General features: G+C 38.6%; 1 protein-coding gene across 6 annotated transcripts in view; it reads left to right on the top strand.

The window, feature by feature from the left end:
- The window catches only part of TENM2 (teneurin transmembrane protein 2), a 1,052,113-nt gene that overhangs the window by 784,438 nt on the left and 252,977 nt on the right, over positions 1 to 14,698 (top strand). For all 6 annotated transcript variants that reach the window (XM_044661706.1, XM_044661705.1, XM_044661704.1 and 3 more), the window contains one exon: positions 3,408 to 3,646. In XM_044661706.1, coding sequence (XP_044517641.1) covers positions 3,408 to 3,646 — 239 coding nt within the window. The remainder of the gene's footprint in view (positions 1 to 3,407; positions 3,647 to 14,698) is intronic.

Below are 14,698 nucleotides of genomic sequence, written 5' to 3'. Positions count from 1 at the left end.
CCTGGGCACAATCTGTACATAGGCATGGAGACAATAAATGGAATATTGCATATGGAGAACAGTGAGTAGGTCAAATGGGCTATTATTTAAAGTGTATGTGGTAGGATAATATGCAGAAAGCCTGGAAAAGTAGCCTGGAGCCAAATTACTACTGGTTTTAAAAGGTAAAAATAGGTTATATGTTATTTGGGGGGATGGAAGGAGTCACTGGGGCTTCTTGATCAGAGAAATGATCTAGTTACACCAAGACTTTAGGAATCTCTACCTGGCATGTATGTGAAGGATAAATTAGAGAAAGGTGAGACTGGAGGCTGGGATACCAGGGATGAGACTGTTGCAGTAGTCCACATGAAAAGTGATGAGCGTCTGTGGTAGTGGCAGCTCTGCGAGTGGAAATGAGTGGATTGAGATACATTATGGAATTTATTCCAACAAGACTTAGTAGTTGATTGGATGTGAGAGGTGAGATAGAGGGAAAGGTTGAGTATAACTCCAAAATGGTAAATCTGGATGAGTGGAAGGATCCTAGGGATCTCTTTCCCGACATAAGAAGAGGCGAGTATTTGAAAGGACAGATAATTATTTTTATTTGGGATATGTTCAATTTAGATGTCTACAGGATGCTCAGTAGATATCTAATAGTTAGCTGATGATGTGAGACAGCTGTTCTAAGAGAGTCTGAGCCTGGATATATAGACCTCTGGGTTATCTGCATAGAAACAAAATAGTTGAATTCACCAGAGTTAATGATATCACCCCAAAAGCATGTATAGAGAGAAAAGAGAAGACAGGGACATCCACATTTAGAGAGTGGAAGGAGGTCAGTTTGGTGGCACAATGAATTGAATAAGTTCTGAGTCAGAAAAACCCAAGTTCCTTTCCTGCCTCAAAAACACTTACTATGTATTGCTGTACAAGTTATTTTAGCTCTCTGCCTCTACCATCCAAGAAGGAACTGGAGTTTGAATAATATATTTCATTTTCTTTATTCATTTTTTCCCATTTGAAAACTCCCACAAAGCGACGAATATGGAAGTGTTTTACGTGATTACATGTGTAAAATCTGTATCAAATTGCTTGCCATCCAGAGGAGGCAGGGAGAGAGGGAGGGAGGAAAGATTAGAAAAAGAGAGATTTCAAACTTTTAAAAAATGAATGTTAAAAATTTGTTTTCATATGTAATGGGAAAAATAAAATGCTATTCAAATCTTCACAAAAAATAAAATAAAACAAACGCTCTGCCTCAGTTTCTCCTATGAGGACTAGCACTCATCTTACAGAATTGTGAGAATCAAATAAGATAATATTTGTAAAAGACTGTATTGATGCTAGCTATCCTTGTTAGAACAAGGCCAATAATCCTGCAAATGAGACTGAGAAGGAGCAGTCACATAGATAGAAAGAGGATTAGAAAAGTCGTGTCATGAAAACCCAGGGAGGTGATGGCATCTAGGAGAAGGGGGCAGTCCACAGTGCTTTGTGCTACATGAGTCAAGAAGAATGAGGACTGAGAAAAAACAATTGAATTTAGCAACGGGTGGATTATTGTTAATGCTGAGAAAAACAATTATAGTTGAGTGATGATACAAAAACTAGATTGCAAGGGTTTGAGAGGTGAGTGTTAAGTGAAAAAAAAAAGATACTGGTATAGATAGCTTTTTTGCCAGGAGTTTAGCTTTGAAAGAGAAGAGAGATGAGATAACTTCTAAAGTTTTATTAGTATTTAAATCTTTAATTACTTATTATATAGTTTTTCACTTAAGAAAGGCATATCTCTGTTTTGTTTTTCTTTAATAGTCTGTTATCAACACCCACACTCCAAAAATACATTTTAAGTAGTTCCATAAATACTTTAAAGGATATATTTCACCCAGGCTTTTTTGCTTTGTTTGTGTTTTGGTTTAATCATAGGCCAGTGGGCTATTATTTAGTGATTTAGAAAGCCTTTCTCAAAATTGTCCTTGCCTGAATTTGACATTTGTCAAAATTTAAACAAGATTTTGAAGTAGGGGCTCACAGTATCCTAGCAAGTAACCATAGCCAGAAAATCCACATTTCAAAATTATCATTTCAATCAAAATCAAGCAGAAAAAGTTGTTAGGAAGGAAACTGAAGCCTGATTAATAGAATCCAGCACTCTTGGCTTCATCCAAATCTTAACCTTCGTCTAATATCCATACATGAATCCAGGAAGATTTAAATTTTAGCCATTTATTCTAATGATGACTTTATTAAATAATGAATTAGCTATAAGTTCAACTTCTGACATGGCTGTCAATCATGCCAGTATATCACTTGAACTGGGAATCCTTAAAATACTTGGACTTAAAATGCTTTTAAGGCCCTGTCTATAAGCATCCATTTCCAGTTTGTATTGGAAAATAGCGTGACTGATGACACCAAATGTTTGTCAGGCTAAATACCCCCTGGCTAGATCCCTCAGGGGAGGCTGGTTGAATTAGTCAGCAACAGAAGGATGTTTGCTATCAAAGATGAAGCTTTATTTAAATTAAATTTCTCTATATATTTATATATATACATATATGTTTATTAATATAGGTATTATATGTTATGGAATATATTGCCAGATTCACTGTCCTAGGTAGGCATCCATCAGAACAAACACAAGTAATAGCAAGCAAAGTCTTTTCCAGATGACTTTGAAATTTTTAGGTTTATGGGTGAATTCTGGACCTGGATAGAAACTTCACAAGTCACTTGAATCCTGCCTTTGAGCCCCTACAGTGCTCTTTTACATTCTCTAAGGAGGGAACCCTCCCCACAAAAAAACCCCTATATCTTTGAAGTATTGAAATAATACATATTTTTTATCTAATTGATATGTACATGGGCTAAAATAGGTTCATGCCAGTCTGGTAGGACCTTGCAGAACTTGTGTTCTTTAGGCATAGTTTCTTATAACCCAGAGTCTTCTTCATGTCAAATGAGACATCAAAGTAAAAGTGGTAGAGAATATTGATTATATTAGCAACACACTATAATCCTTGCCCACTGAGCTCTAGAGGGTACTGTTTTAATTTGCTACGGCTTTCTAATTCAAGAGATGCAGCCTGACAGAGTAGATAGGGGACTGGTCTTGGAGATCTGCCTCCAAGACAAGACATATAAGCTGTAGAGTAGGCATCTTTGACACCCTCAGTGCCTGAGTTAGCTTTCTGAGACTATAAAATTCAGATTACTGATCTGCATTAGAGGAGAAAGGTTCCACACCAGGAGTTTCCTATACAGATTAAATAATAAGACTTCATCTCTCCCCCTCAAAAAACAAAATAACAGTAAAAATGACTCTTCTAATTTAAAGTTAATGAGGAAATATAACTATAGTTCACTCTTTATAGTTGCACTTGGTCAATGTTGCCTTTTCTCCCTCTTTTTTTTCCTGGCAGGCATTTCCTGTTTAAGACATCTTCTGGAACTACTCCTCTCTTCAGCAGCTCTTCTCCTGGATACCCTCTGACCTCAGGAACCGTTTATACTCCACCTCCCAGACTCCTGCCCAGGAACACTTTCTCCAGGAATGCTTTCAAGCTGAAGAAGCCATCTAAATACTGCAGCTGGAAATGTGCTGCTCTCTCTGCTATTGCTGCTGCAGTGCTTCTTGCTATTCTATTGGCTTATTTCATAGGTGAGTTGAAACTTCAATCTTCCTCATTTTTGTTGGTCAGAAGGCACTTTGTTTTAAAGAGGTTCCAGTTTGGCATATCTGATAGGGGTAGGGGGAGTTGCTATATTTAGAGTGAATTTACAGATCCCCTGTAGTTGGTGCAGGTCATTTATCAGTTCCTGCAAGACAGAATAGTGAATGATGGATGGAAGTGATTTTTCTCCCCTTAAAGCTAATTAAAGCTGATGAGCTTCTCTTCAAGATCCCAAATGACCTTTAGCAAAACAAAGATTAAAAAATTCTGACTTCACATTTTCCTGGATATAACTTAGGATGCTTATTATTGGCAAACCCAACCCTTATTCTAAGAGTTGCCTTCTAGCCTCTCTGTTATTGGATTCTGAGACGGGATTATTGTTTTAAATGAATGAAGCTGTGATAAGATACCAGTCAACAACCCAAGAACAAGGATAGCCTTTTGGAGGATCTGGGTTTCTTAAAGGCCTGGCCAATTTACTTTCCATGCCTCTGAGGAAAGATATGACAAGATAGTGAGACCATAACATCCAAATAGCTCTCCCTAAGAAATGAAATTAATCTGGGTGATTGATTTTTTCCCCTTTCTCCATCCTCACATCACCCCACCCAATGCAACCAAACTCAAATCACAGTAGCACTCTTGTGCTTTCTGTACTATATAGCAATCCAGCCTAAGACTCAGATTAATAAACTACATAATTATGCTGTTCTCTAATACTAGGGACACCTATACTCACTCAACCAGCTCACCAGAAAATAGAACTTGTTGTCACAGTATGTAACAATGAAATGATTACATTGTGAGCTTCTCATGGGACTAGAGAATTAGAATTTTTAAAGCATTTAAAGAGTCCAACTTCTTCGTTTTATAGATAAAGAAACTGAGGCCTACGTAGAGTAATTGATTTCCCTAAAGTCACACAGATATCAAAATTTGTATTTAAACTCAGGTCATAGTACTCCAGATAACAATCCTTTTCACTAGATCATACTCACTCTCTTTACTAGAGATTTAAATCTGCATGCATATCACCCTTTGGGCACAATATCTAGTCTCTGCTGAAGCCCCAGACTCTTAGCCAAGAATCCCAGAGGTTCTGCTCTCTGTTTGTCATGCTGGACCTGTGGTAGTACCCAGTCAGAGTCAAAAGTGGCATTTGACCCAGGTTTTAATTTAGGCATGTGCTGTCCAGAATTCCTCGGGTCAATTGTGGAAGTCCTTCCCTCTCCCTCCAAAAAAAAAATTTTTGCCTGTGCAAATTGGAAAGTCCTTCTGTTGTCATCAAGTCATCATTCTAGGTCACAGAGTCTTCTAGCCCTTTTCCTAATTTCTCTCTTTTCTCAATTTTATCAGCTGCACATGCAGCTGCTTGCTATTAACTTAGCCAAGAGAAAGATATATGACACCTGCCAACAGTCAGCTTACATTCTGGGTACATAGGTTAGTCTCATTCCATTCCTCACTCATCACCCACTGTATCTACCTGGCAAATGAAAGGAGACTTGTCGACATGGGTTCTATCGTTTCTGCTACCTGCAAGAAGCCAAGTTGGTGCCTTAGATGGATGCTTCTGAGAGAGCCTGACCTGCTCGACTAAAGTACTTAGTACATAACTGGGCAGAGAATATGGTGAGGAAAGATCCCCTGATGCAAACACAAGTAGCTTGCCAGGCTGTGTTTATGTACACTTCTTCTATAAGGAAACAAATGCACTGACGTGTGACTAGGGAGCAGCTGCTCTGCCTTCCTCACATATGGACTGGGGCACAAGACGTAGAAGTTCCTTCCTGGGTCCAGTGAGTATGTGGAAGGCATGCATCTCTCTGTTGGAAGCATAGAAAACTTAGCTCCCCAGGGTGAGATCTTAAGCAGAGTAAAGCCAACGAGCATTGATTAAGAACCTACTATGTGCCGGGCACTGTGCTAAGAGCTGGGCATACAAAGAAAGGCAAAAACGACCCCAAAATGTCTAACAGGAGAGACAAATTGCATACAATGATGCAAACAAGATATATATTGATAAAATGGAGATAATCTCAGAGGGAAGGCACTGAAGCATGGGAAAGGCTTCTTGCATGAGGCTGGAATAGGTCCTAGTGAAATCAATAAAGCCAGGAAAATATCAATCAAGAACAGATAGCCAAGAAGAAAGTTCTTATTGCTTTAGGGAAGGGAGACCCTGAGTACCTCTTGTTACCTATGAGGTTACCCCTTTTGCTCCCTGAATTATATCGCAAGAGAATGACAGTCATAGCCAGGGGCTGGTAACAGTATCAAGGGGAGATTATGCCTTTAACCCCAACTTCAGAAGAGATTGAAGGCTGACAAGCTTGATGCCTTTGACTTAAACATTAACCTCAACTTCCCCACTGTTTCTGAGTATATTGTCTCTGCAGGGGTGGAGGGATGGAGGAGGGTACTGGGCATTCCTGGCAGAAAATAAACTCTGGTGTATAAAGCACCACCAAATACAGAACCATCTGAAGAGAGATATGTATTATCATTTCTTGTCAAGCTCTGGAAGGCAATTGATTGCATTTTTAGCAAGTTTCCTATGACTACTCAGGATGAAGTCTCTAAGAGACTCTAAAGAATCAAGCCCTATTTTCCTTTGGAATCACTTTACAATTTGACTTTCTGTCGGAAACTGCAAAGAGGTCCCATGTGCTCAATTCTCAGGCTGATCTTCTACTGGGTAGGTCAGGACTATGGAGAACACAGCCCTACAAGTGAAGGGAGTGGCAACTACAGCCAAATAAGGTCCCTAGTGAGCTTCGACTTGTTGTAGAGAGATAGATGGATACTACCTGATTTATTGAGCTTGACAGTTAAAATATAATAGCTTTCTGTAAGAGAGAATCATATAAATAGGAAATCGTAAAGTGAGAATTCTTAATGTTTTAATCGAGCATGTAGCTTGTAAATGATGGATTGTGTAACATTTTTATCCTCGGTCTGCAGGCCACTGGAAGCTAACACTGAGCATCATAGGATAGTTTATTAGTTTATAATCCATCATTTCTGATTATATATGCTTTAGGTAAGATTATGTTTTGACCCTGGAGCATTGAGAAACAGTTTATAACTCAAAATGAATGATGTAATTGGCCAGTTTTCAGGGTAGTAATAGTGGTGATCACATAACCCAATGGTTCTCCAGGGGCTTCCCAGGGACCCTTTGAAGGTCCCTAAGACTCAGTCAAGTAATCCATGAGGTCAAAACTATTTTCAAAATAAAGACATTTTAATTCATCTTATAGCAAATGAAAGACATTTGAATTTCTAACGGTCAAAGAATGATAGATATAACCCACATACAAAAGCCTGGGGGGGGGGGGGAAAGAGTCCTCAATAATTTTTTTAAGAGACAAAAACATCCTGAGGCCAAAAACATTCAAGATCGCTGACATAGCCCTGTAACTACATTGCACCTTTACCTGAGTTGGAAGTTAAATCAAAACAGAAGATAAGAAATTTGTGAAACCTATCTCTGGCCCAATACTCATAGACATGGGATTATGTTTGCATCCTGGGTGTCCATTTCTTCACTGTAAAATTGGAGGGATTGATGATTATTTCCAAGGGAAAACTGAAGTGTATTGAGGGCTCAGTAGAGTATGAACATCACTTTGAAAATGAAAAGCAATATTATTATTAATTATGCAGTGCTGTGGGGCCATAAACACTACATTATAAATATAGAGCAAGGCAGGATGAAGAACAGAGCTCCTGCCTGCCTGAAAATCAGCTAGAGAGACAGACCAACTTCAAGGAAAGGGAAAAAGCCAAAACTTAGGATCCCATAGATAAGGGAAAAAATATTTTGAAGACCCAAACCCATATCCTTGACCAGATGCATGTCATTTCCTCTAATAATGGACAGATCCTAAAAATCATAAGACATCCCATGTTGTTATCTTTTGTTTTGTTTTGGGAATGGCTTTGGGGAAAGGTCTACCAGTTTCAGTGGCAAATAAGTCAAATCATTTTCTATGCATGTTCAAACCCGTTGAGAGACTCTCCTGAAATGAGCAGTGCTGTCGGGTTCAGCTGCATGACAAGTTCTTTCACAGATTCAGGCATGTGGGTGGGTGTAATAACAGAGCTCTACCAGAAATTCTGCAGACTAGAAGGCCGTAGCCTTTATCACGTTATGGGGAGCTGGCTCCCCAGAAGTCCTACCAATATTGATGAAGCTGAAGGATCTTTTGTTACTCTTAGGTCAGGACCTCCAAAAGCACAATTCTCCCAGTGCATACATAAACTACTCCCCAGAAGTATATTAAGCATGTTGGGAAGCCATGTGAACTCATTCACTTCACTAGGGGAACTCATAGTAAATTATAATGTTCTTTCCTGAAATAGTCTCCTCTGGGAGTAACTTGGGAAATTTTGGCTCTGATTCTCAAGAAAACCCCACCCCCAGCGCCAACCCTCACCTTCATCTTTCTTTGGGAATTGTGCCTTCTCCTATAAGGTTGTCTTCCTTTGTCTCAGTGTATGTCTTGAATATTTCTATTTATGTACAGATTGTTTCCCACCATTCCCCCTTTGAGATAAAAACTTTTTGAGGATGGGATTTGGTTTTACCTTTTATTTGTATCCCCAAGACTTCTCCCATTGGGAGACACATAGTAAGGACTGAGTAACTGATTATTTATTCAATTGATTGACTAATATCAGGGCTGAATCTTTGTAAACAAAAACTTCATCATCTCTCAAGTTTACCACATTGCCTGACTGAGTTGGTTTCACAAAGTCAATGTTATAAATTCAGTGGTATTGTATAAGAAATACTAATATTACCCTAGATATAGTAAAGCACATTCCTTTAATAAGTGTATATAATAATAGCTAATATTCATATAGCCCTCTAATGTTTGCAAAGTGCTCATATGCTACCTCATTTGATCTTCACAACTACCCTCTGAGGTAGGTGCTATTATTATCCCCATTTTATAGAAGGGGAAACTGAGGCTAGAAGAGGTTATGTGCCTTTCTCAGAGTCACACAGCTAGTAAGAGTGTGAAGCAGGATTTAAACTTAGAGCTTTCTGACTCCAGGTGCAGTGCTCTAGCCATGAAATGAAGTAATGGAGCTTTATATTTCTGGAGAGCATTATTTTATTTTTTAATTTTCCAAAGCACTTTCATTACTATTTTATTTGATCCTTACAACAACCTGTGTTTAACACCAATAAGAGGCTCAGAATTTGTGGCTTGCCTACAATAATATAGCTAGGTAGTGGAAGAACTGGGGTTCAAATCCAGGTTTTCTGCCTCCCCAAAGGTCCTTTGGTTCTCTAGTGTGATGACTCTGCTGTCTCCTGTGAAGATTCAAGTTAGCCTGATTTCCCAGATACTTTATGCAATTTAAATGATCCCTTCCATAGTTTAAACTCATTACTTTTAGTTCTGTCTTTGTTAACAAATGAACATAATTGGTCCCTCTTCTTCTCCTAGTATCTTTTAACGTGTAAGTAGTTAGGTATCATGTCTCCCTTCTGTCTCTTTTTCTATAGATGAAGTGCCCATAGGTTTTTTTAACATTACTATGTATTTTTCCCCTCAAACCTTATATTATACTATCACTCTCTTCTCAACCACCTAGTTTCACTGTGTCTCTTTAGGGAAAAAGTGTGGAACCCCCCAAACTGAATCCACAGATACCAGTTAAAGGTGTAGCTCCAGTGTTCATGAAGCAAGAGACTGAAATTTTTCAGTTTTTGCATCCTATCAGAGTCTTTTATGAGGAATAAAATCTTCTTTCCTATGTTCATCCATAGGATAACAAAGCAAGCAGCCTTCCCTTTTATTTGATTATGACTCTCTGAGAAAGAAATCTTCATCTTAACAATTTAGCTTTTCACTGAGCTGCTGGAAAACAACACTTCAGCGTTTTTGCCAGGAGGATCTGCCTGGCACAGCTACTTGGGTACTCACTTCTCCTCAATCTTCATCTTCTCCAGGTTCCTATTCAAAGTCCTCCTCCATTTGGCCATCTTTTTTGGTTCAGGGCCTAATGCACTCCCTTAATTACCCTTTGCTTTGCTGCCTTTCTGAGGATTTCCAACAGGTTGTCTCCATGCTGTTTCAGCAGGCCAACATTGGCTTCCTACTCCAGCAGTACATCATTATCTTTGTACTTTCATGTAACATTTGAATGTCATATTCTTTTGAAGAACTATGAAAGTCATCGTTGGTCCCATTCATCAGGGCAGAAAGATACCTCAGAGGTATGGGACCCGTGTTCAAAATCGCGACCATCCTGGAGATTCCAAGGTGATTGGCAAGATGTTTTCTTGTACCACATAACTGTTTAAGCAACAGTGTGTACACCATGGGCTTTGTTACTGTCAAAACCCTTCATTTCCTTGGTGGGATAAGAGGGAGAGCACGAAGAACATTTCTGTCATCCTAAATTAGGCTTTAGCACTTCAGATCTCTGCCAAAGTGAACAAAAAAAGGGAAAATATAAAAAAAACAAAACAAAAAAACTCCACCCACACATAATATTAGAAAGTCACCTTGTCTTTTTTTTCACTAGAGTAATTCCTGCCAAATATAAAATACTGTGTTTTAAGTAAGCTGCTAAACTGCTCTGTCTTCTGCCAATCTGACTTTGATCTCCAAAGAACATCAGGCCATCAACATGTCAGTATGTTAAAAGTGTGGTAATTTGGGGGGCTTTCAGTTTCCTTTGAAAACAATAGGAGATTATTTTCTATGGAAACTAAAAGCCTACAATGTGTTTAAAGTTGCTACACTTGGAAATTGATATGTTGAGACTCATCCTGATGAATCCTAAGAGCCCGGCTGCTATTTTGTGTACTCCCATCACACAGAACAGAGCAGGAATAGGGAAAATAAAAAGGAAATGACAGAAAATGATGAGCATAGTACACTTACCTGGCATCTTTTGTATGTACGCAGCTTAGGAAAAATATTAGCTCTCATTTAGCCTTCAGTGCTATTTGAGAACAGTTTAGCAAATAAAATTCCACCTTTACTCCTACTCTCCCCAAACTTATTCAAACATGTTAACACTGAGGTGGGGGGGTGGGGGGGAGATGATGCTGGCCAAAGAAGAGTTAGGGAGCTTTTGAATGTCTTTTGTTCCTATTGTAGATCATATTTAGAAGAATACTTTTTATCTAACAGAAATGCAAATGATTTCTTAACCTGATAATATATTCTTGCCATTGCTGCCACAATGGTCTCATGGTGAAGGTGGGGAGGGAAAAGAAGAAATGGAGGTAGTGGGAGGGAGAGAGAGAGAGAGAGAGAGAGAGAGAGAGAGAGATTTCATCTAGTTTTAAAGGACCTACTATTTTGTCATAAGTAAAGGACTAATTGAATTCTAGTTGGTTGCATGACAGTCAAACTTGATAATTTGTCCCGGTTTCAAATAATAGAAAATTTTCTCTTCCAGAGTAGATGAGGGCCCTTTAAAAAATAAGATTGAATGAATATTGTTTATTTAGGGTCCTGTTAGGTAAAACAGCTAAGCAGCTCTATGGATAGAGTATTTTGGGTATTGGATTCAGGAAGGCCAGTCTTCAAATCTAACCTTAGAAACTAGCAGTGTGACCCTGGGCAAGTCAGATAGCCTCTATCTGTCTAAATTTCCTCATCTTAAATATGGGAATAATAATATTACCATTCTTCTAAAAATTGTTATGAAGATGAAATGGGGTAATATTTATAAAGTATTTTATAAGTCTTAAAGTGCTATGTAAATGCCATCATTATCATTATTGTTACATCTGCTAAAGCTAACTTTATCTATGTGGGAATCCCCCTACCAAAATAATGGCAACCTCTTTACTACCTTGTAGATATTCTTTGTGAATTACAGCAGTTTTAAAGATTCATCACCTGGGTACCAGTCATTCATTCAACAAACGTGTATTCAACACTGTGGAAGTGGGAAAGGGGATACAAAAACAAAAAGAAAACAGCTGCTGCCTTCAAAGAGCTTACATCCAGTTGAAGGCTGCAATGTACATATATAAATCGATATAAAAATAAAGATAAGGCATTGACTGAGAGAGGGGAGTGATCACACATCGGCAGTTTGGAGGATGAGTAAAAGATGTAAAAGATAATATTTGAACTGAACTTTGAAAGAGATTAAATATTCTAAGAGATGAAGGTGAAAAGGGGGTATGCATTCCAGGCAAGGTCTGTCCAATGGCCCAGAGATGGGAGATGAGATGTGGTGTATAAGGAAGGACAAATGAGCCAATAGGCCTTAATGGGAGTAATGTATAATAAGGTTAGAAAGGTACACTGGAGCCAGGTTGTAAAGGACTTTCAATTTCAGTCGGGAATTCATATTTAATTTTAGTAGCGACAGGAAGCTTTTAGAGTTTAGTTAGGAGAGAAGAGACATAGATAGACTTATGCTTTAGGAATATTACTTTAGGTTCTTGAAGGCAGACCTGTGCCTTTACTGGAAACTTTTCTACCGTGACACCTTCCTACCAACTACTTACTTTATGTATTCATAATAATGTTGGTGAGTGTATTAGCTTTCCCTCCAAAGCCTGCTCTGATCAAATGATTTATCACCCCTCAGTCAACCTGATGATTGACTCACCCAAACTTAACTAGGTTGGTCCTGGGGCAACAGAGAAGCTATCACTACTGCCAGGCTCCTATGTGAAATCCTTTCAACTTAATAGTAGTCCCTGCCAGATATAGTGCTCTACTCGCACAGTCTTTGGGAACCCAGCATACCCTCCACATCATAATGAGGCATTAAAGTCAGACTTCAGGGGAGAACTACCACATAAACCTCTTCTAACTCAAGAAATCAAGTCAATAGTAGCCTCTTTTCACCGGGGTAAAAGGGCAGAGGTTCTTTACTCTTTCTGTATCCCAGACCTTTTTAACAGTGTGATAAACTTTACAGATCCCATCTCAGAAGAATGCATAAAATAAAATACAAAGGATTACAAAGGAGAACAATTATGCTGAAAAACAGTTAACAAAAAAAATTTTTTTAATTCCCAGATACCAGGTCACAAGCTCTGGAGCTAGAGGAAGGAATTCTCACCTTCCATTTGAAGCTACTTATAGCAAAACAAAGCAGTTCATATTGGTACTGAACTAGAATAAAAACCAATACAAGTAGCAATCCCCTGCCATTTGAGGGAACCAAGAGTATAATTCTATCAATATGGAATGTTCACCACCTGTTGTTCACCAATATTAAAATTGACAGCCTTCTCATGGGCTTTTCTTTTGCCGTTGTCTATTTAGCAGCTAGTGCTATAGAGACTTTGCCGCTTGTCTATCATACCTTATTATGTGCCACTTATTTTAATCAATATCAATCAGTCAATCAATAGACATTTATTAAGCACCTATGTGCCGGGCACCGTGCTAAACTTATCTCCTGTGTGTCTATTTAGGTATACATCATAGGTTGACAATAGAATACCCAAATTATTATACCATATTAGCTGTTTCTCCGGTTATCCTTTTAGTCTAGGCTTGGCTTATTGCTTAAGAGAGCCTTTATGCTGTTTCTAGTATTTCAGAAAAGCAAAGCCTGTCCAAGAATCCAAAGCAAAGTTTGGCACAGATATTTATAATGGATTTACACTTTGTTGACCATCACCCTCCCTTGGGCCTAGCCTCATTTCAGGAATTTAAAGGAAACTGGCCTTGAAGTTGGTCAATTGGTGTTAGGGTTAGGTGGGCCATTTGGTAGAAAGGTAGAAAGAAGATTCATAACCCCCAGCTCAGCAGTTCCTAGTTTCTCCCTTTTTCCATATAAAGGGGAGTTTCTAGTTCCCTGATGTTGTAATTGCCTCTGTTCCCAAATTGCATTTCTGAGTTCGAAAGCATTTAGGCAAAGGAGCAGTTAGGGGGACTATATAAGCACCACATTTAAGCCCTCTAGCAGGAATTTGTGATTCCCTGAAATTGAGATAACTAGCTGAGTGAAACTGGTAAGTGTTTGTGTTTGGCAGACTGCCGTCATTTGGCACTTCCATTACAAAAGTGTAGCTGAATTTAGTTGAAGTTCAAGGTGAAGAAGCAAATAAGGATGTAGAGCTGAAAGTCTGTTGCTGTTTCTCTGTAAATGAGGTAGACTTAAGAAATAAATGCAAATGCTGCTAGGACTATGCACAGAAAACATCCCTTTTTGTGGTGGTTGTTTTTTGGTTTTGTGTTTTGTTTCCTCAGTTGTCTAGTTTGACTGTGTAAGCTTCTGCTATGAAAACCTAAGCTGATGATGGACTTTCAATGCACTCTTTTTTTTTCCCTCTTGAGGCCACTGGGTAGACTTTCTTCTCTTCCACGGTGGGATTTTCTTTTGCAAATTCTATATAACATTCCCTGGTCCTTAAAAACACTAATAATAAAAACAGCAACAAAAAGCCCAGAACCTTGCATGAGCCTGTTTGTCTTTGAACAAAAAGTTTATTAAATGACCCATCTTAGGTCCTCTACATTAGGTAATACACCGTTGCTGCACATTTTAATATTTTTATTGCACTAAGTATTATATAACTGTTAATGTTATATTATTTAAGGTTTCTACCTTTTGGGGGGACGGAGAGAGAATTGGACAAGAAATGGTTATAGCATCTTTGTTACTATAACAGTAACAAATCATGCATTAGTAAGACAAGAACTTGACTAAGATAAAACAGAAAGCTCTCCCCTCCCCCTCCCCCCCCCCACTGCTGGCATCTTTCAGAACTACTTCCTAAAAGCCAAAGAAATGTATTTGATAAGCAAACAAACTTCTCTTCTAGTCTTTGCATTTCTTTCATCATGACTCCTTCCATAGCTATAAATGAAAGTCCTTCCCTTGGGGTGCTTTTTCAGTGGAGGTAGGTCATTTGTGGGAAGATTTGTGCAAACAGACTCTACAGCTTCCCTAGGGAGGCTGATCTTTATAAAAGAAGGGCACATTACCCTGCTTTTGCCATAGCCATCATGATGCAATTCTATCAGTTTGCTTACTTCTATTACACCATGAGCGTTTTAGAGTCATGTTAATGAAACTTAGAT

Source organism: Gracilinanus agilis, chromosome 2 (genome assembly GCF_016433145.1).
Source record: "Gracilinanus agilis isolate LMUSP501 chromosome 2, AgileGrace, whole genome shotgun sequence".
Lineage (NCBI taxonomy): Eukaryota > Metazoa > Chordata > Mammalia > Didelphimorphia > Didelphidae > Gracilinanus > Gracilinanus agilis.
This window is presented reverse-complemented; position numbering and strand designations above follow the sequence as displayed.